The following is a 21,501-nucleotide window of genomic DNA, read 5'->3' as shown; positions in this document are numbered from 1 at the left end:
TAAACGGCAGCTACTACATATGCATAAATGCCGAGTTGTTAGCTCCTTTTGATAGGCACGGCATCACCCACCATGATCGTCCGTTTCTCTTTTGAGCTACTTGATTAAGCAGTGTGCACTATACAAATACGTTACGTATTTAATTAGTTGTTGAGGTTTTTTGTTTTTACATACTTCGGAAAATGATTCATCTCGTGGGTTAGGTGTTTTCGTATGTGGACTGCACAGTCTATTTGGATAATATGTGTTGAGTTTATATGGTTGGATGCAAAAATCAAGGACAAATGAGTTAAAAATTCAAAGAAAATTCTAATTAAAATATCAAATAGACTCAACCGGTGGAGTGATTTGAAACAATGTACATCTCTATCATTATTTCAATCCAAACACATAACTAATGTGTACTCTTCGCTAATTCGTGCATGTCAGAATACATACTTTATGTTGAGACTCTCATTATTATCTCGGGATGTTCTCACTATCCTTATTGTAATTTGGGGTTTAGGTTTCATGTCTCTTCCATGTATTCTGCAGTTTTATTAATGATCAAGGCTCAATGATAGCCGTACTAGCCCTCTTTCAAAAAAAAAAAAAGTGGTTTGCAAAAACTCATTCTAATAAAATGAAAAAATTTTAGTTAGTGAAAACTTACATCTCGCAAAGGTGGATATTATTGCATTGGTGTATCCCAATACCATGTGCAAATATTTTCCATAATCATATAATTCTCTCTTAGTTGGTTTAGAACCAAACCCTAAAGAGAGAGCAGCGGAGTGCTTCTCGTTATATGACCGACTCCTTCTGCAATTTCGTGCTCGTCCGGCAGCGCACGATGTCGAGCGGGCCTCTGTGCTCTGTCGGCTTCTTTGTGCAGTTGTCGGACGGGTAATCTAAAGGCGGGCTCCGAGGCGACGGTTTTCTGGAAGGCGTGCTCGTAGTTCTGCCAGATTTTGTCTCGGAGGCTGTCTGGGGCGGCATCTCTGCGTTCATGGCGGTGCAGTGTGGCATCTTCGTTCTGTGGGTTGGCTGCTGTGAATCTGGGGTCGGTGACGGCGATGGAGGCTGTCGGTGAACTGGATCGGTCTGGTATCTCGGGTAATCTTAGGGATTGGTGTCTCAGGTTGCTCAGTTTTCAGGCATTTTGGAGTTTCACCGTGGTCGAAATTGGGTGACGAGGCTTCAGGTAGCAGCGGTGATGGCGGCGCCGGAAAGGATGGTGCGGAGTGGCGGCACGTGCAGTAGATGACGACTTGGGCCGGTTTGGGCTGGTTTGCTAGGGCTTGGGTGATGGTGTCCTTGGGCTGTTCCTTTTTGGGCCTGGTTGTTTTAGGCTTGCATTATGTTAGTAGCTTTGTTTACTTCCAATAATTCCCCAAGTCTTTTTAGGGACCAATGCACTTTTTTGTGCTTCTAGCGGATCTTCTGGAGTAGTACTAAAAGAAGATTCATGTTATTTCGAATGTATTTAATGTCAAATGAGTGCCTTAGTTTCTATGTACCACTGTGGGTGCTAGCACAACTTCTTGCCTACCCTTAATTGGTAACGGGAGGGTATGTAATGGTCATTCTGGCTTGTGATCAATATAGTGGCTTTTTGCCTTGATTCAAAAAAAATATATTATGTGCAAATTGATTTTTATTTTTATTTTTATTTTTTGGATATAATGCAAATTGATTTTAGAACTTCAGCTACTATAAAGACGCAAATCGGATTTGCTAGATTGTCACCGCCCACTTTATGTAAGAGGAGGAAACATGCATACACATTTAACACCTTAGCTTTTTAGATAGTCAACAAAATTAAGCTTTTGTAGCTAGCAAACATCATAAACCAATTGAAAGTATGATAGAGAGACCAATTCAATTATTTCACTTGTGTGTTTTTGGGAGATTTGGTCAAGGTTGGAAAATTCAAGGGCCAAAAAGCTACTTTGCTTGAGAGTGACATTAGTCTATTTATAAATGTATTTATCCTCAGCATTTTTGTAATTAGATGTGTCGTCGGTCGTCCACATGCGAAATAGTACAATATGATTATAATTGAATTTTTTTCCCTCAAAAGCTAAAATTGTTCATCCATATTTGTACGAATTAGTGAATTACCCATTTAGCAACCGTGATTTATGCTCAATGTTATTTTTTTTGAATAATATACTTAAGGTTTGGTGACATGAAAGTGGAGTCTAAATGTTAAATAAATTACTCATTTATGAAAGTATGAGTCGTTATAGTAAGTAGTTTCTACTCGCCCAATTCTTCTTTTTCTACATAAATTTCCAACTTCTATAGTTCTATCTATACATGTCATGTACAAATAGTTTTGATTTGTGTTGAAAGAAGGAAAATAATGGAAACATGACGTGGACAGTGACTTGCACAGTTGAGTATTTCATGTTTTCCATCACAAACTAATTAAATAATTTTGGAAGATTAATATCGAGTCAGAACGGTAAACCCTGTGTATTTGACTAGTGATAGTTTAATCAAAAGGATTAGCAATAATACACGAATTACGGAAAGTATACATGAAAACTTGTGAAATGATCAAATCAAAGTTGCAAATCAATCTAATGTGATGGGGGTTTGGATTTTGGGGTGGTTGCTTAAGCGGGGAGACTTTTTAAATGGCCAAAGAGGGATTTGTAGAGAATGAGCTTGAGATTGTTGACCTATAATTTAATTAGTTGCGTCGATTATAAGGGACAGAAATTAAGGACTTTGGTTTTTGGTATATATATTGGTAATGGAAGTCCCTATCGATATAGAAGAGGGCAGGTTTTTTGTTAGGTGTGCGCACTGGAAAAAAGAATCTTTGAGATATCGACACATTTGGGTTTGCACCAAACCATAAATTTTAGGGCACATCAGCAACATGTGTAACCTATGTTTGTTCTTTCTTTTCTAATCATCTGCCTAATCAGTATTAAGTGGCACACTTTCTTGTTCCAATGGCCTAATCAGGATTCAGACAACCTAATAGTCTGATTATTACATGAACTTAGAATTAAACAATACTTCACTATTCACAAAGGATCTATGAGTGATTCAATGAAGAATCGATGATGCATTTTCAGCGTTATAGTCATATTAAATATTGAGAAATACTAGTAACTTTTGTCACTAGTTTTTATCTCCAATTTTTTTTCAAAATTTTAGCTCAAACCGGAAAAAAATTTCATGATTGGAACTATTATTATCTTCCATTGTTGAAAGATTACTGAAGATAGGAAGTAAGACTGTAAGAGGTCTCCACTTTCTTGTTCCAAAGGCTTAGTTGCCCATGCATTAGCTTTCTCTACATTATCAGAAGATTAGCAATCAAGGAAGTTAATGCAGGCTTCTCTATCTTGCCTTAAAAAAAAAAGACAAAAAAAATATATCTTGAGTTCGTTATTCTCCACCGTAAATAACAGGTCTCAAAGTCATCCTTGTTCTAAGAATGTAAAACAATCTTGTACCTATTTTAGCCTAAGCATGAAATTTGAGTGTGTTTTAGTCCAATACCTTTTGTAGCCGAAGCTTAGTATCGAAGTTAGGATAACCAATGAACTTGAGTAATAGAACACCACCTTTTTACTTGGAAGACATGAATGACTCTATCAGTACCCGATCGAATCACGTGTAGACCCAGGAGTATCCGAGGTTTCACCCTATCTAGGAAGCTACAGCCCAAAATTAGAGTTCCACTTCATCACGAAAAACGCAGTGTGTGCCTAACTTTCCCTAAAATACTCAATAATGGATGATATAGCTTCAGAGTACGTGTATCTCATCCGATGCATGAATCTACTAACTCGTAACTCGTAAAGCATGATTTCTGTTATTTGCATATAAGGAAACTTCACTATTCTCCGAATGACATGTACAGAAAACTGAGAATGTATCTATCAGTCACGAACAATGCACAGAAACACCGGTTCATGCATATATGAACAGTCAAGAACAAGCATGCAGCAGCAAAAATAACCTTAATGTTGTTGATGCTTGTATTTCACCAAAAATTCTACCGGGCTCTGCACTCCCCAGCATGATAGCTCCTAGCTTTTCAACACTCAAAACAGTTGAACATGGAACATCACATGTATGCTCCGAAACGTGATAAAAGCACCCGTAATTTTCCTTTCTTCTAGTTCCTTATTTGTTATCTGTAGTCCAGTCATCACAGCCCATTTTTTTTCGATGACATGATATCTGCATATTGAGGCTAATGTTATTTTAGTATTGGTAGCAATGATTCGTCTTGACTTGAAGGCCAAAGTCAACATCCAGAAGTGACCATTCTCGATCAACTCCACTTAGGAAGCTCCAAGTATAAAAGTATGGTTTATGAATTGGAAATTTAATAAACAAAACCCAACATGGGTTTTGTCGTACATTCATCACTTAGTGTAAAAAGCCAACTCTTCTTTAAATGTGAAAGGAGCCCTTGTGGATAGATACCTCAACAAGTCAAAAACCTCCATGACTGGTTCTAACAACTGCAGCTTTCCTTTAAACTAATCTTTTCCAACTTGAATTCTCTAATGCAAATACCCCCACCATTTTACTAACTGGTGAATAGAAAATGAAGCAAATGACCTTTATTTACCAAATCATAAACCTATTGTTTCTTTTGATGGAGTCATCTGCTTGTCACACGTTGCAATGAGTCAATTTGACTCGGCCATTTCATATTAAAATGTAGTTTGCATTCTTTCAAGTTTTTCTTCTTTTTTTGAGTAAACGCTATGAATTCAAACGACACAGTCTTTGCTTCCCAGTCAAGATCAAGATCACTGAGGAGAGTACTAAGAGACGGTCTAATTGTTCGTCCTACTAGAGCGAGAGAGAGAGAGAGAGAGAGTCAGTTAGTTTGATGGAGTTGCGGGTTCATGTACATTGCTCTGGAAAGCTTCAAAGAAAAGGTTCTGGTACCAATAAAAGGTTTCGTTCAACACTTTTGAATGTAACTTTTTGAAGAGGACAAGAATAAAGCAATATAGATACTTATTGAATTTTACCATGAAAGTCGCAATAGATTATGAATGCATTGCTTTGATGATCAAGCTTTTGAAACCAACATGGTCACCAAGGCTGACTACCTTTCATCTTCTTCTACTATAAGACTAGGGTTTCTGTGATACCCAGTATATGAGATAGTAGGGACAGGAAGTGGTAAACCAGGAGTAGAAGTAGTACACACCTTTTGGGTTCATTATGACTCACGACTCATGAGTACATAAATTTTTTTTCCACCAATAAAGCAGGGACCATACTTCAGCCAAAAAATGGAGACAGACTTGAAGGAATCAAACCATATCAAGCAGTCAAACACTCCAAAAATATTTAATTTGTCAAAGCATTTCACCGTTTTCAAACTGAAAAAAAAACAAAGTTATGATTTGTTGGTAGTGCTGATTCAAGGTGCCTCACCTTCATTGATCGAAAACTACAATCATTTACAATTTGAACTCTAACCAAAAGTAACATATTGTTGATTTCTAAGCCAATCTTCAAATTTCTCCAAGAAAAAATCCTACAGCCAGTCTGTGTCAACAGTTATTTTCTGTCTGAAATAAAAACAGCGTCTTCAATTAGCTGTTTCACTTTTCCCCGTCACTTGAGCAATTCTGGAATATGCAATAACCTTTGTTGTTAGCTAGTTTGTATTACTCAGGAAATGCATCGATGTAGGTTATCATATAAGAATGACCAAGTTGATGCTCAGGATGCATAGAGAAGAGGACCAATTGATCGGGAAGCAATGTTCATACTTCATGTGTATGCAACTTGGATATCAACGGCAAGTCCTACGTAAGATCAGGCTTCTTCTACAGTCATGTCCAATGAGATGAGGTATTTTCTTGCCTTGCTGTACCATGAGGAAAAAGAACAAAAGGTGCTTGGATATCAATGACGACTCATAAGATCAGCAAGGGTTATCTTTCCGCAGTTCCCAGCGTCTAGCCTATCAAATTTGTTGGAGATCTGCATAATATCTTTCTCTGATACCTTTCCCATCTCCTTGAGTTTGTATACAACATACTCTGACTTGCTGCATATACAAACAACATCATTAGCCAACAAAAATTTGACTAGTTGCAGATTGCTGCTAGTCAAAATAAGCAAGCAAATAATTTAAGAGCTGGAGACAGTGAAAAGAAAGTCAAACAAAACACAAAACTTTTTTATTATTTTTTTTAATTTATGCATACACTAGAGAATTACAAATACTTGAAGTCAGCAAAGCAAACTAGCACACCACGTTAAGCTAACATGATGTTCTAGCTAACATAACTAAATGACCACACCAAGAAAACAATAGTTGAAACCACATTATTCCCTAGTACAGTGACACTGAGCAAAACTTAGACAAGGCGTTCATCTCCAGTTTTCTAGAAGACATCATGGTCACTAATGGCAAAAGGTTGACTGCATAAAACCATATGCATACAGTAACTATAAACTATCAATATATCAGTTGCAACTCATAGACAGTTTGCCAATATAGACATTCCATACGGATCTTAGTATAAACTATGTCACGTATATATGCACGAGAAATTTAGAGCAAAAACTTCACATTCCAATATGTATGGAATACTTCTGTAGAAGATAATGGAGTAAACAGATAATGGAAATGTTAAACTTATTAAGGCAGGTTCAATAGGAGCACATAATATGCATGGTATCGGAAAATATCCCCATCTTCTACAATCTGTTGACTTCAAATTATTCACCTACCCTCTTCAGACCGAAAAACGACTCTTCAACTAATTGTTAATAGCAACCTACAAGCTTCACTTTCACCTTATAATATCTGAAACTTGCATAAACTATACAATCATTCATGGTACAAAAGCTTGTGAAGTTGGGCAGTCAAATAAAAGGTCTCAGGTTTCAGAAAACTTAGTAAGTTGGTACCTCTTTTAATTTGTCATCCAAACACTAATTATAATTTAAATATAGGCCCAAGTCAGATTACTAAGCTCAAGATCATGCAAAATAATATGAGTAGCTAGAAGAAGAAGAAAGGTGCAAGTCATTAGTAGTTCTAGCCTATACGCCCCCAAGTTGGCAGTGCTGGATAATGGCTGTTCAACTAATGCTCTGCAATTTGTATTTGACCTTTGGCGCTTCTATTAGGAGCCGGCCATCTAAAGAAGAAGTTTATTGACTGAATTGGTCTTTGGAAACTCCAGAAAGAGGAAAAGAATCAGGAAAGTAGTAGTGCTTACGTTGCAAAAAGGAAGGGCAGGAGTTATAATTTTGTCACTAAAGAAGACTAGAAACGTGTACATGAGTTTCAAACACACAACAAAGGGCTTGAGGTTACACAGAGAGATGTTTGTAAGGGTGAGAAAAAGAGAGCTCTGAACTAAAGATGCAATTCACATTATATAATCTGTTCTCAGTGCCTATGAAGCAAAAATGGCAACAATGATTTCAAATGCTACCATGTGTTCATATGTCCTGGATCAGTTGGAATTAGACACAAGGACCCTGACTTTGTGGCATCCAAAATTCTTAGCAGAGACTTGAATTCCACAATCTTTCCCTTCACATGAGAAACCAAATAATTTTCTCAAAGTGGAGAATGTACAGACTCAGATGTTCAATACACAAGCAAAACCGAATATCACTAAAGTAAGGCCCAGTGCCAACCCTACATCAAACTCAAAAGGGAAGAGATAAATACCAAAGCATAAGCATCCAGAGTTGATACTCATCATCAAATGTGATTCATTTATAAGAGAAAAACATATAACCAATTCCTATCAGAGACCAACCCTAATCAAATTTCACTACGATACATTCCTTGCTCAGAGTCCTATATATATTGATGTATAACTTCTTGTGGCAGCATTATGTAATTATGACTCGCTCAAATCCCAAAAGGAGTGACTATTGTGCTTATAGGCATGCTATAATAAAGACTCGCCTCAAGTATCCTTTCTGATTTATCCCACCTTAATGACTCATTAATCTCCTTTATATCACACATACACGTACCAAGGAATGAGAAGACATTACCAACCTTGATATGCTTTGTACATAATCTGATTAAATGATGTCTGCTTTGGCATCACATGGGCACTAACCAAATAGCTTATTGAACTTATAAAAGTTGTCCAAAGTTTTTATATTTACAAACAAGAAATTGTTACTATAATCTGTAAGGTATACATACTAAGACAACAATTGTATCAAATGCTTATGATAATCGATGAAAGTATAAAGCCGTAGTATTAATGAGTTCATGACACCATAACAGAAATTTTGACACTAAATTAGTCAGTTCGATTAACTATCACATTCTCTACCCAAAAATGTAAAATAAACTATCTAATTTTTGGCAGTTATCTCATTCCTTAACATATCATATCATCAACATAAAGGAGGCTCTTCATTCAGTCTCATACTAAAGGAGTGCTCATCTGTGTTTCTAACAAACCAGAAAAATGTATTACAAGTTGCTCAACATGTATTCATGTTTCTTTCATACAAAAGCTAAAGTAAAGGGTACATGCGGTACAAAAGTGAACACTGTAAACAGCACAAAAAGTTTTAAACCAAAACAATGCAATCTGTGAAGTAGATTACTTCTGAATAACCATCATTATAGGTCACTAAAACAAAGCCAACAATCTCAAACAACACATCTGATCAAAATGTCAAAAGGTTTAATAAAAACATACCTCACAAAGCCATTATTGTCAATGTCAGCAGCAAGGAACTCAGAAACAGTCATATCCTGGCCAAGAACCCACTTTGCCATCTTCCTATGCCGTTTATCCACCCTTGCCTCAGCCAAATACAGAAAGGCTCTAGCAACCGCGAGTGTGGACACAAGCAACCAGATTGATGCAAAGATTCGACCCTCCATAGACTGGAACGCCCGGTCACCATACCCCACAGTCGTAACAGACATCACCGACAGATAAAACGAATCCAACCATCCGAGCTTCTCCACATAATGCATAACCATAGCACCAACACCAATACAAAGCACCACAACCCCCAATGCCAATCCCACCTTCATCCTAATCCTCATCCTCCCCTTCTTCACATCAATTATATACGACTCCTTCTTCTCCCCCACCCCCTTCACACTCCTCAGCAAATAACTCTCTTGCAAATCAAGCACATAAGCCACCATCCCACTAAGCAAAATATCAATAAACCCGAACCCCACCAACACAAACATTATCGAAAACAGCTTCGTAGCCGTGGTCTTAGGCGTGATATCCCCATACCCAATAGTGCACATTGTCACAATACAAAAATACAAAGCATCCACAACAGGGTGAGTCTCACTCGCAGCAAAATGATCACGGTTAAACCAATATATAATCACCCCCAGAGTCAAATACGCAACAAGAAGAATCACCGCTTGCCTAACAATCGACTGTGAACTCACTTGTGGCTTAGTCCCTGACCGGCGGTTCACCTCGTTCAAAACCGCCATGGCCGGAGCGGTCTTGGACCGGTGCAGGTTGGTATTGGTCCATGAGTAGTTCGGGTCAATGAGCCAGCCCTGCGGCGTTTGTGGGTCCCCTTGCGGCGGCGCTGTGGTGGGGTCCAACAGCGAAGCGGAAGAAGGAGGTCTGGGAGAATTGAGAGAGAGAGTGAGGGCGTCAACCAGAGGAGACGAGTCTTGTAGCGGCGAAGAAGATGCGGCGGCGGGGGAGCCGAAGATGATGGGTCCTTGAACTCTGAGGGGGTTAAGGGGACGGGGACTTCGTCGTGCTCCGGTAAAGGCCAGAGGGTTGTTAAAGATGGGAGCTTTCTTCTTGGGCTTGATGTGTAGGGGAGTAAAGGCTCTTTGTCCATTCTGGGTTTGGTCGGAAAACCGGTTTTCCCCAGTTGGGTGTCGCCGGAAAAAGTGAAAGATTGAAACTTTGGGGCGGTTTTTGGACGAATGGGGTTGCAAAGTTTTGATAATGAGAGAGAAAATGTGTTGGGAGGTGGGGAGCCAAAGCAAAAGTGCAGAAGATGTGAGAGGGTACGACGTTAAGAAGAAGATAAAGGTTCCAGATGTGTGTAGTCAGGAGATTCGGCTAGTTCAGAGGAGTAGGCTATAATCACGCGCGACTGGGAGGTCACTCACTTCTTGAATATACGTTATGGCATTGAATTTGGATCAAATACCTTTTTTTCTTATTTGCAAGTTCCAATACGATGGGGTCAAGACAATTTTTTTTGTTTTTGTTTTTTTTTTGACCGGTATTATCTTGAAGAGTTGAAGACTTGTCGTACCTTCAAGTAGATGAGGGATGGGTTCGATTTTCTACTGATATAACAATGAATAATACAAGTTCATTTCTCTGTTTCTCTCTGAAGTCTAAACTAAGTTGGGTCACAAATGCATTTTCACTATAAGTTATGATAATTTACTATATAAAAATGAAATTAAACTAGGAGAAGTTCTCTTTTCTCTCTAAATATTACGTCATTTTTTTTGTTGTAAAAAAAAATCAATATATGATTCTTCATTCCATTGATATAGAATAAATTGACAAATCCTATAGCGAAAACACACTAATATGAGCTATACGTAAAGATAACACAATATTAATGAAGAACACACCAACACGGTGAAAGAGTCTTTCATTTGCAATTGGTTACATAACACTTGTGTGAGCAAGCGAGTGCATGAGATAAGAGTTTATGTTTTGAATAAATTGATTGTGCTTAGAAAGTAAATAACAAAAAGAAGATGATAGCAACGTTATGTGAATTTAACTTACAACAAAGGTATTCCGAGAAATTAATAATATCATTATATGTGTTTCGAAAGACATATATATATATATATATATATGAAAACAAAACAAATCTTTTAACCTCTTAGTTAACTCCTTGTTAATCAAGTCCCTATCATTGGAACCAATTCTTGTTATTGATATATTTCACTAGCTACATTTTGACAACTATATAATAATTTTTACAATTCATTGCTGTAAAACTAAAGTTTTATATATTAGTCTAAAAAATCTTGCGTTGAAAAATTCAAGATAAGTTTATATGTTCAATTAAAAAATTTATGTGTTGAAGAACTTCTTTTTTTTTTTTTTTGATAGAAAATGACAACTCCATTAATAAAGATTACAAAAGAGATGTAGAAATTACATCACAAATGAAAAATATGACAATAAAATATCAAAAATAAAACCTATCGTAGCTATAACTGAATGTAATAACACATATGAAGACTCACCGGATGTAAACCGGGTTATTTAAATAATTACTAATGATGTGACCGATCATAAAAGGGCAATCCTCCATCAAAGTAACTGGTGATATGACAAACCAAGCATGTTCCTCGAATATCGTACGTCGAAGAGAGAACAATCTTCCACTTATGTTACCGATATTATGACCAACCATAAAAAGGCAATGTTCTAACAGTGTAACTGGTGATATGACTATCCATACATCTGCTTCCACGTAAAAAATACGCTAGGTATTTCTTTTTTCAAAACTATGTGTTGAAGAACTTAAGTTAATAAAATAATTAAGCTCTGTTATATTTATTTCAAATAATATATATTTTCTTCTTTAAGTTTCAGAACTGTCTGATTTTTAAGAGTTAAAACTTGTTGATACATGTATAAATTAGCAACATTTTTGTGGTTGTTGTTGGACAACTAAGTGTGTAAGCGTAGTGATTGACCGTGTAATATATGACCTCATCTAAATTCGTGAGAATTGAGATTTGGAGAAGGAAAAAAAGGGAAAAAAATGCGAACCATACCTGACGTATTAGTAACTTCGGCACCTCAATTTTAAATAATATCACATTAGCACATGAGGTTTTGACCCAGACCAAACATAAGTACCTAGAGCTGTTAACTCCGTTACGGATACTGCCAGCTGTCATATTTGATATTTCAAAGGGTATTTTCATCTCTTCGTATCTTAATCTTCTTCTTTTTTAAGCATTTTTCCCTCTCTCTCTGTTCTTTCATATCTTCTTCTTCACTCTCTCCATATGAACCTGCAGATTGGGGTGAGTTAAGTTTATTCCCAGTCTTGCCATCCTTGGCAAAGACAAAGAACGACACAGCAGAAACTGCATAAGCATCAGAAATCTCAGGCTGCTCCAGCCTCAACCCTCAAGAAATGGGCATGAGGGAAATCAGTCGACATATGTGAGAAGACCTCGTCCATGTGCTTAGAGGCTAGGCCTCACGCCATGAAGCCCATAACTGTAACACAACCGGAGCGCCACTCTGAATCAACTCATCAAGCTCCTGCTTCGATTTCACATCCTTCACAGACCCACCACCCATTAATGAATAGGGAGCTCTGAATTCAAAAATCCAGAAGTAAAAACGCAGAGTTTCTGGGTTTGGTTGTTGTGCATGAAAGTTTGAGCTTTTTGATACAAAGATTGCATCTTGGTTTGAGTATTTTTGGGTTGGTTTTGATGGGAAGAAATTTGTTTGTGCAGGCATTCTTTTATTGAAAGATTTGTGAAGATATGAACAGATTCAATTCTTACGAGCAGAATGCCATGACAGGCTTTGAGGGGATGAAGATGGTGGATTTAGTTGTGTGCCCTGGCTCAAGAATTTGGATGTTGATTCTCATCTCTCGAATTACAGGGAAGCTTTCTTTGATCAGTCCACCGACTGTTTATGTTTTAAGGCATCAATGGGCCTATTTGTGTGAGAAAGCCAAGCAGAAGTTGGATTATAGTCCTAGAAGCTTGACATAAGGATTGGTCCGATTGGAGAAGGTGTTGTCCTGGCTCTATTTTGTAAATCAGTGCACTTGTATCAATTTGGTTATGCAATTTCCTACAGTCATCATATACGAACAAAAATGATCAATCTAGCTTTGCTCTCAAAACAAAAAAAACAAAAAAAACTCATCCCTATCCAGATCAAGTCTGGTATCGATTATGCGAAGGGAGACTGTGCATGAAGGGAAAAAAAAAATCTAGATAATGAACATTAGAAACTGAAATTACTCATATACTCTTCTAGTTATGTCAGTTGTTCCAGCTACTTATATATATTGGGTTGAGTTATAACTTCATGTATCAATGTGATATTTTTTAAAGTTAAGGTACCGAAGTTACTAATGAAACGAACATTAGGTACGCTTCGCATTTTTTCTCAAAAAAAAAAAAAACATTAATTTTGAAGTTTATTTTCAAAATCTAAATTCAGACCTTATATCATATATTTATGAAATATGAACAAAATAAAAAAATAGAGCTCGAAATGGAAAATACCATCTGAAAGAGACAAAAAAACCCCGTAGTGTAGAAAGCAAATACAAAGAAAAACATCGCTGTGAAAAGATCCTCGGTCTCATTATATATGATTGGCAGGGCATAACCGTGACGGGCCTCTCTCTGCACATCCTCTCAATGGTCAATAATACATACATTTGTAGTTTTGTGTTGTTTTTGTCATATATTATATATGCTTGTTTTCTAGCTACATTATTAGCAGTGGGTCTGGAATCACAAACAACGTACTCTATGCCAAACACACAAATTGTACACAAGCAATTGTTCAGGTACTAAATATTTATAATTATTTGATGACAGTGATAATGGTTGTATTTATTTGATGACAGTGATACTGGTTGTATTTATAATTCATATAATTGAATTTTTGGTTTTGATCGATCAATTATTTTTACTAGTCCATTAGAAATTGATTATTACATCTCATGTTTCATGCATGATAATATTCAGTGGGTTATACAAGTGTTAAGTGATCGAGTAACATCACAGAATGCCTGCTCACCACACACACACACACACATACACAATTCATAGAAAAGTGAGTCAATAGCAAAAGAGGATAACCTATATACAATCGAAATTATACTTTAAGATATTGGTGAAAACTAATAAAAATATCCTAGTTTTTATAGAACTTTCTCATCTATTTCATTTTCTATTCACTGCTTAGTTATTAAATTTAAAGAAAACTTATAACATCAATTGAGATAATAAATTCTTAATCCGCAACCATAGTCTCAACAGTAGAGTAATTGCTCTGTCATTGAAATTACTTGTCTTCCCCTGTCTCTTCCTGTTCATCTTTCCCTTGTTAGTTGCTCATAGTATAAGCTATATTATCTCATTGTGATGAAATTTTATGTGTTTGATTAATTTATTTTTAGATACTTATTTTTCTTATGTAGTGTCGTCTGTTGAGAAATATACTAAATTATCTTGCTAAAACAAATGTATGGATTACATCTAATATAGAACATCAATTTTGAACGAATTAACTCAAATGAAAACTATGATAGAGTCCCAGTGTGCACAAAACCCGTTAATGTGTACAATTCATTATGTCAATTTGTCATACTTGATTAAATGTAGGACATAAAAGATATAACACAATTCTCAGTGCTATAGCTAATTAAGAATTTGTTGCGCCAGTGTGGCTCGGCGGGTTGGATAGCGGAGATGGTGCAGCGGTGCAGATTGTGGCGACGCGACGATGTGGTTGGCTGGAACGTGGCCGGATTGTGGTGCACGACGGGTCTGGGAGGAGTGGTGGACTAGTCCAAACCAAGAAGATGGACCTGAGTGATCTCTTTGGTGACCCTTTTGGGCTTTTATTCTTGGGTCTCTCTGGTGGTCTTTTGCTTTCGGTTTGCTTAGTTTTTTCTTGTTTGGTTTTTTGTTGTACTGTTTAAATAAGTCCCTCCTCTTGTGAGCGAGGGTTTGGGTGTTTCTAGGTAGTGTCGTTGTCTTTGTTTGGTGTCTTGGTTGTTTTGGTGTTTCTGGGCATTTGTCGGTGCTTTCTGGTTATCAGCGTGGTGGTGAATCACGTCTAGTTGTTTTGGGACGCGGTGTCTGAACGGGTGGAAACAGTTCATCTAAATGTTGGTGGCGGGGTTGTATCGTTATACATAGGTCTAGTTATAGGTTAAATTGGGTTGGGGTTGAGTTTTTTTAGCTCATGTTTGTCCCTCTCGTTAGATCCGATGATATGTAACCTGTTTGGTTATTAATAAATTATTTATTTTCTCAAAAAAAAGAAAAGAATTTGTTGGAGTTAATGAGCTTTTGTAATGTTATGAGAACGAGAGCATCTTATCCTCATGCAACTAAAACATGCAAATTTGCCTTCCATACCACATATCAAGGTATTAATCTATCAGCTTCAAATTTTTGATACGAATGGTCAATCTCATGAAATAGCTAGCATAGGAATAACTAGTTAAGATTGTTTATGAAAGATCTAAAAGTGTTTTTCAAATTTAGCTACTCAAAACCATTTTTAAGTAAGTTAGATGTATTTTATAGTTGAAGATGTATTTTAGAGTTCAAATATAATTATATTCTCTAGCCTTGATCATGGATCATGATCTACATGTGCAACAAAGCACAAAAACGTGCAAATAAGCTCTTTCTTAATGTTTAAAAAAAAAAAAAATTCTTTGAAGAAAATTAGAGAACGTAATTTTTTTTATTACATCAACAAACTCAAATACAACAACTATTATTTTGTGAGTCAAACTCACAACAACTAGACTTTCTTAAAAGAAAATTAGAGAACGTATTGATGAGAGAAATAAAAGAATACATGTCTTTCTGATAGACAAATTTAGCATGTACAACACCCTTTAAAAAACGACAAAGAGTATCAAGTATTATTGGAAAATCTGGCACTAGTTTGCCAAAAATCAAATTAAGAAGTTTAACATATACGTGCTTGACTAATATACTCCTTAAAGAATAGATTCGCATTCACATAGTAGCTGTAGTTTGGTAGATCGAATCCCAAATTTTGATTAGTATTACGTGATGCATTCTGAAGCATTAAGGTTCAATAATGATGACAAACCATCAAAACAAATCTTCCCGTCACTACTAGCAAAACAACAATCACCCACTGATTTTAATCTGTGTGTAATAAGACTTTCTCACACAGATTTCAATGTATGATAGGCAAAAGGCTGGATTAGTTCTGCCTTGAATGCTAAACCATACGAATTTGAATGATGCGAGTTATGTTTGATGCGTCAATTTAGAATTATGAGTAAGAACTCTGTAAATGTAGCTTGTGCATCAGATTAATTTGTTTAGTTTTTTCATTTAACAATTTTCCTTGTGTACCATATGATGGAATCACAAACTAGTTATGCAAAAAACAACATTCATGCATTGTAGATACGGATCAATTATTCAAGAGATGGATATTGAATTATGTATATACTATTTAGTATACGTAATTTAATTATAGTTGATTTTTTTCTTTCCAATCAATTATTTCATGACTCGACTTGCAGTGGTTGAGTAGAAACGTAATAATCCCATCAGTGGACTACAAGCCTAGCTATAATCACCCACCACCACCGCTACCGCCAATGCTATCATCAAAATATCAAATCATCAATTGTTTACATTCGCTGGTTCGTAGTTATGAGTGATCATTGTCAAAGGGAGAGCTTTAAAGAATATCACTAAAATGAGGATTTTCTAATTAATAATTTGGGAGACCCGGCCACTTTTCGATTACATTAACGTAAATCAATTTTGAGATGTTTTTATATGTATGAGTAGATTATCTCTAAATTTTTTTTTCCCAATTGCATTGTTAAGGTAGCGAACTAGATCAAATCAATTGACGAACCACATTTATTAAACATGAACTGTTTATGGTCGTAAATGATAAATCACGATTGTGAATGCATTAATATCTAACGGTTGATTTGAGGAAAAATGATTAAAAAATGGATCTCACAAGAAAATTCTCATGAAGTTCTCATTTGAGTGATCCTCATTAATTAAAAGCTCTCCCCATTGTCAAATATATATTTGTCAAAAGATAAAATATTGTCAGTTTAGTCCCGTCTTTGTTAAGGTAATAAATTTATCACAGTGCTAATTTGGAAAGATTCAAATTGTGTTTCCGTTATACGTTGCCGGGAAGAAAGGCTTTGAAAACTTATTAGGATTGGGTCTTCATTCACAAGTTTCATCTATGCATGGCACGCATGACCAATTAGAGTTTCACACTAAAAAGCAAGCAGAGTGATGTTCGTGATGTATGGGCTTATATTTCAGCAAATGTTTTAAGTGGAGATCAACAGTACAAATTATGAAGCAAGAAAATGATCACACTAATATTTGTGTATGACTGCAAACTTCAATTGAGATATTGGAGAAAATTAACAAGTTTATTACCTGCCAATTCAAATTCAGTATATAGTGTTGACTGCAAACATTTCATGTTTATATCATACTGATTCAATATTTGTTGAGTTTATCAACAAGTTTATTAGTTTGATGAGGGAATCAGAAGGAAATCTAAACCGTGACTTGTGCTCACTTACCTTGCCTTTTTCTTTCAACTCACTATGGAGATCGACTTGTTTAGGATTAGAATTTGGGTTTGGGTTTGGGTTTTTGTGAGTTTAACAAACTAACATAAAAAAACAAATAACTTTATTTGTTACTATCAAGAAAATGAAAACAGAAAATATTATATGCATTATACAGTTTGATACACATAGCAAAACAGTACAAATTTTCTAAGCAATTTCTATAAGCTGTGGTCTAGTCTGGCTTATTTGTACGTACATTCTTGAAAAAGCTTATTCCTTTGGTAGGTTGTTCACTGGTGTCCACAATATATAGTACCCATACCGGAAGCCCAATCTTAAGATCAAATGCCACATCATCTGAAAATCAAACTTTGAGTTAAGAGCAATAAGAAGGAAAATTAACAATTACACACTATTGTTATATTTAATTAGTCAAATTCCACCATAAGGAAACATGAACAACCCAATTCAGAGCATCTTGGCAATTAGAAATGCGGAATCTTGAGCAGAAAGAACCATCAAATCCCTTTCAAAATAATACCCTTTCCCTCTTTATATCTCTCTGATAATCAATGCTGCTTACTCCCTGTAAAAAATCCTGGTGCTCTTCTTCTCAAATTCCCTACTGATCGATTTTCTCATCAAATGACTACTTTACAGAATTGATCCCAAAAAAAAAAAGGTTCTTTACATAGGGAAGTCCTAATTTCATAGACAGAGTTTCGAGAGTAATAAACATGAGAGACATAACAACACTATAATTTGTTTCAATAATTTCATACTTTAGCTTTATCTCTGTATCCGGCTAATAAATGACAGAGACAGGAAACATGCAATGTTTGAAAAATTTAAGTACAATAACCAAAGAATTCCTCAATATCTCAAAGAATCAACATGCAATGCTGCAATTAAAAAAAAAAAACATACCAAAAATTCAATCAATTTATCACAGAAAAAAGATTCAATCAAAAATTCAACCCATCATCATTTCTCTCTGCTTTCAGTTTTTTTTCCATTCAAAGCCATAAACTCGACCATTTACTAAACAACAAAAAAGGTGAATTCATATACAGAAACAAGTGGTCAAGTTTATTGATCTTTCCTCTCTCTCTTTGTTGAACAAAAGGAAAATTATGAGAAAGAAGAGGGAATTAGAGTGTGGAACATAAAGTCTTGACCTAGCTCAGATGCCCCATCCAAATTGGGAATATATTTCAATGCAAACAATGATGACTTCCTTCTCCCGCATTCACTTTGGCATAACACAAGCATATATGGGTAAAGCAGAAATGAATGGTCAGTGGCATCCAAACATAAACAATTTCGATGTTGAACTGTTGCAGTTATCTTCTATTCATATCAATATGCAGTTTTAGACTATCCAATGGCATAAGATAGAAAATGAATAAGACTGACCACTTGGTGAATCTCAAGGCCTAATTCCTTAGTTTCTACTTTAAGTAGTTTGCATTTGGACCCGGTTAAATTACTAAAAGTAAACTATCTCCAATCTTTCTTCTGAGTGGGATACGTTTCAAACATTTTTGTATATCTTGTATACGCCTTAAACTCTTAAAGGCACATAAACACTGCTTTACTTGATTTGAGTTTGAACATGTAATTGCTACTTTAGAAAAATGTGGACAACAAATAGTGGTAAATATTAAACTGTCAATTCACCTAGCTGATGAAACGAATCTGAAACTTAAGTGACTATAGACAGAAAAAGAACTCATACTTAGGTTTTTTTTTTTTCATTCAAGGCCATAAACTCGACCATTTACTATATATAGCGAAAAAATGAGATTAAAGACCAAACTACCCATCTCAGTCCCTTTAAAGAAAAAGGTGTCTCAGCCCTGAAACGCTGAACAGAATAGTGTATCTCAGGATCATCATCATCCGCATCACATCAAAATGGGAAGTCTCTTCAATTATCGTGTAAGTCTCAGAGTCTCGCATTCGGCTATTCCCTGTAAAAATCATTCCTCTTGTTTTACGAGATCCGCTTTGTATTTCCTTTGATTAGGAGATCCTCAATATGTGAATGTTGTATTTGTGTATGAATTTGGACTGCATTGATGAATAGAATCTTGATATGCCATTTGAATACAACTTATGATTTGTATTGAATGAAATTATTAGGCTACCTGCGTATAGGATTTGGAGTTGATGTTTATGCATGCTGTTCTGATCGACTTTTTATTTTATCTAGGATTCATCCCCATCTGTGAAGAACATTCTTCTTCTAGACTCTGAAGGGAAGCGAGTGGCTGTCAAGTATTACTCAGATGATTGGCCAACAAATGGTGCAAAGCTAGCTTTTGAAAAATCTGTATTCGCTAAGACTCTAAAGACAAATGCAAGGCTAGAAGGTACATACAGTGCCAGTCCAGTGATATTTTGTTTTTCTTTTATCGATCTATATGTTACAGAAAGTGATGTTATATCACCGCATTTACAGTTTTCATAATTTACTATTGTATCTTATGCAGCGGAGATAATGATGTTCGACAGCAACGTTGTTATATACAAGTTTATGCAGGACCTTCACTTCTTTGTGACTGGAGGCGACGATGAAAACGAACTCATTTTAGCCACTGTACTTCAGGGATTCTTTGATGCAGTTGCCCTTCTCTTGAGGTACACTTAATTAATTGGTCATAACTTTTTCCAACTCCTTTTACTTTTGATGATAATTTATTTCGGACCTTTGTTATATATTCATACATGTCCTACTTGCAGGCACAATGTCGACAAAAGGGAAGCGCTAGAGAACCTGGATCTCATACTTCTATGCTTTGATGAGATCGTTGATGGAGGGTATGCAATATGTTTCTTATATAGTCACACTGAAGTTAGCACACTCTTTGATGAGTGTGGCAAAGTCAACGAGTATCGGATTATACATCTCATGTACTTAACTTGTATTGCAGGATGATACTTGAAACAGATCCAACTGTTATCGCAGGAAAGGTAGCAACTCATACCATGGATGCTGATGCACCATTGTCTGAGCAGGTAATGTAAACTCTCTGTTTGATGGGCCTATATAGTTGAAACCAAATTGATTAAGGGTCTGTTAGGTAGTGCTAAAATCGCTTTCAGACGCTCAAAAGTGCTTCTGGCGGCATTCAGTAGCAACTGCTGAAATTTTTTTCTCGGCTATTGAAGCACTAAAAAGTGCTTCCACTGTGCTTCTTCCCAAAGTGCTTCAAGTGCATTATAGGAAGCACTTGGTTAATGCACTTGTGTGCTTCTAACAGAAGCGCGTCCAGCAAAACAGTTGTTGAGCAAAAGTGCTTCCTGCTGAAGCACTCCCAAACGTGCCCTAATTTGTTGATAACTTGCTATCTGTTTTTATGAAATCTTGATGTACAAAAAATTTCAGATGTACAAGCGGCCTTAACCCCACTAACACCCTAACTTTACGATCGAACTGGTATACAAAACACAGTTAGGCCACCTGCTACTATAATTTGAAGCTCTTCTTGTTTAGTATTAATCTAATCCTTGTCCTCATTTTCGAACTCTTCAGACTCTAACACAAGCCTGGGCTGTAGCAAGGGAACATCTAACCAGAACCCTTCTCAAATGATTTGTGTGCCAACGCAGTGAATTTGGTGTGATTGATGAAATTGTCTTGATTTTGACAAGGTCTTGCTCTCTATTCATGTTGTAGATCTCATTGGATTATCAGCTGGATCATATGCTATGAGCTTGTTATGGACACTTTATATCATCATTCTCTTTTGATTCATCTTAGAAAAGGAAAAGTTCTTGGATTTTTTATTTGAATAAAATCTGAAAATTAGGTTCTTTATTACTGAATTGAAAATAGAACAAACTCTGGGCTCATTGACCTGTTAGATGAAAATGTGAAGGTCTTTGTGCTGCCATGTCCTCGTTGGGGGTTTAATTAAACAGGAAATCCTTGGCTTCGGCTATGAAGGTAACGTGTGTACACACAGAAATATCAAATCAAATAAGCAAAAAATTAAGTTTGATCAGGACATTTCCAATTAGGATCCTCTAAATTTTTGCATCGAGGAGTTATCTCCTGATTGGGTTAATTATAAGAAAAGCTATTATTTTATTTTTCCCACAAGTTCATAGAAATTGGGTCTATGCAAAGCACTGTGACTTGGTTAAGACAATAATAGACGCTACTGGTAAGTCCGAAGAACACCTGTCAGTAATTATACCCAG

At 36.1% G+C, this 21,501-nt stretch overlaps 2 protein-coding genes across 2 annotated transcripts; one reads left to right on the top strand and one right to left on the bottom strand.

Annotated features, from left to right (window-relative positions):
- Positions 1-5,349: 5,349 nt before the first annotated feature.
- On the bottom strand, positions 5,350-10,119 carry LOC112201697 (two-pore potassium channel 3-like). Its single transcript, XM_024342610.2, is given in 3 exon segments — positions 5,350-6,034; positions 8,679-9,684; positions 9,687-10,119. Coding segments are annotated over 3 exon segments (1,278 nt in total). The 5' UTR covers positions 9,814-10,119; the 3' UTR covers positions 5,350-5,889.
- Positions 10,120-19,132: 9,013 nt separating this feature from the next.
- Positions 19,133-21,052, top strand: LOC112168429 (coatomer subunit zeta-2). Its single transcript, XM_024305554.2, has 6 exons — positions 19,133-19,233; positions 19,508-19,667; positions 19,788-19,935; positions 20,038-20,115; positions 20,229-20,313; positions 20,831-21,052. Exons 1-6 carry the CDS (start codon positions 19,210-19,212, stop codon positions 20,888-20,890), a joined length of 555 nt encoding a protein of 184 aa, XP_024161322.1. The 5' UTR covers positions 19,133-19,209; the 3' UTR covers positions 20,891-21,052.
- Positions 21,053-21,501: the final 449 nt, after the last annotated feature.

Source organism: Rosa chinensis, chromosome 5 (assembly GCF_002994745.2).
Source record: "Rosa chinensis cultivar Old Blush chromosome 5, RchiOBHm-V2, whole genome shotgun sequence".
NCBI classification, from domain to species: Eukaryota; Viridiplantae; Streptophyta; class Magnoliopsida; order Rosales; family Rosaceae; genus Rosa; species Rosa chinensis.
Note: the sequence above shows the minus strand (reverse complement) of the source record. Positions and strands in the feature narration are given on the sequence as shown.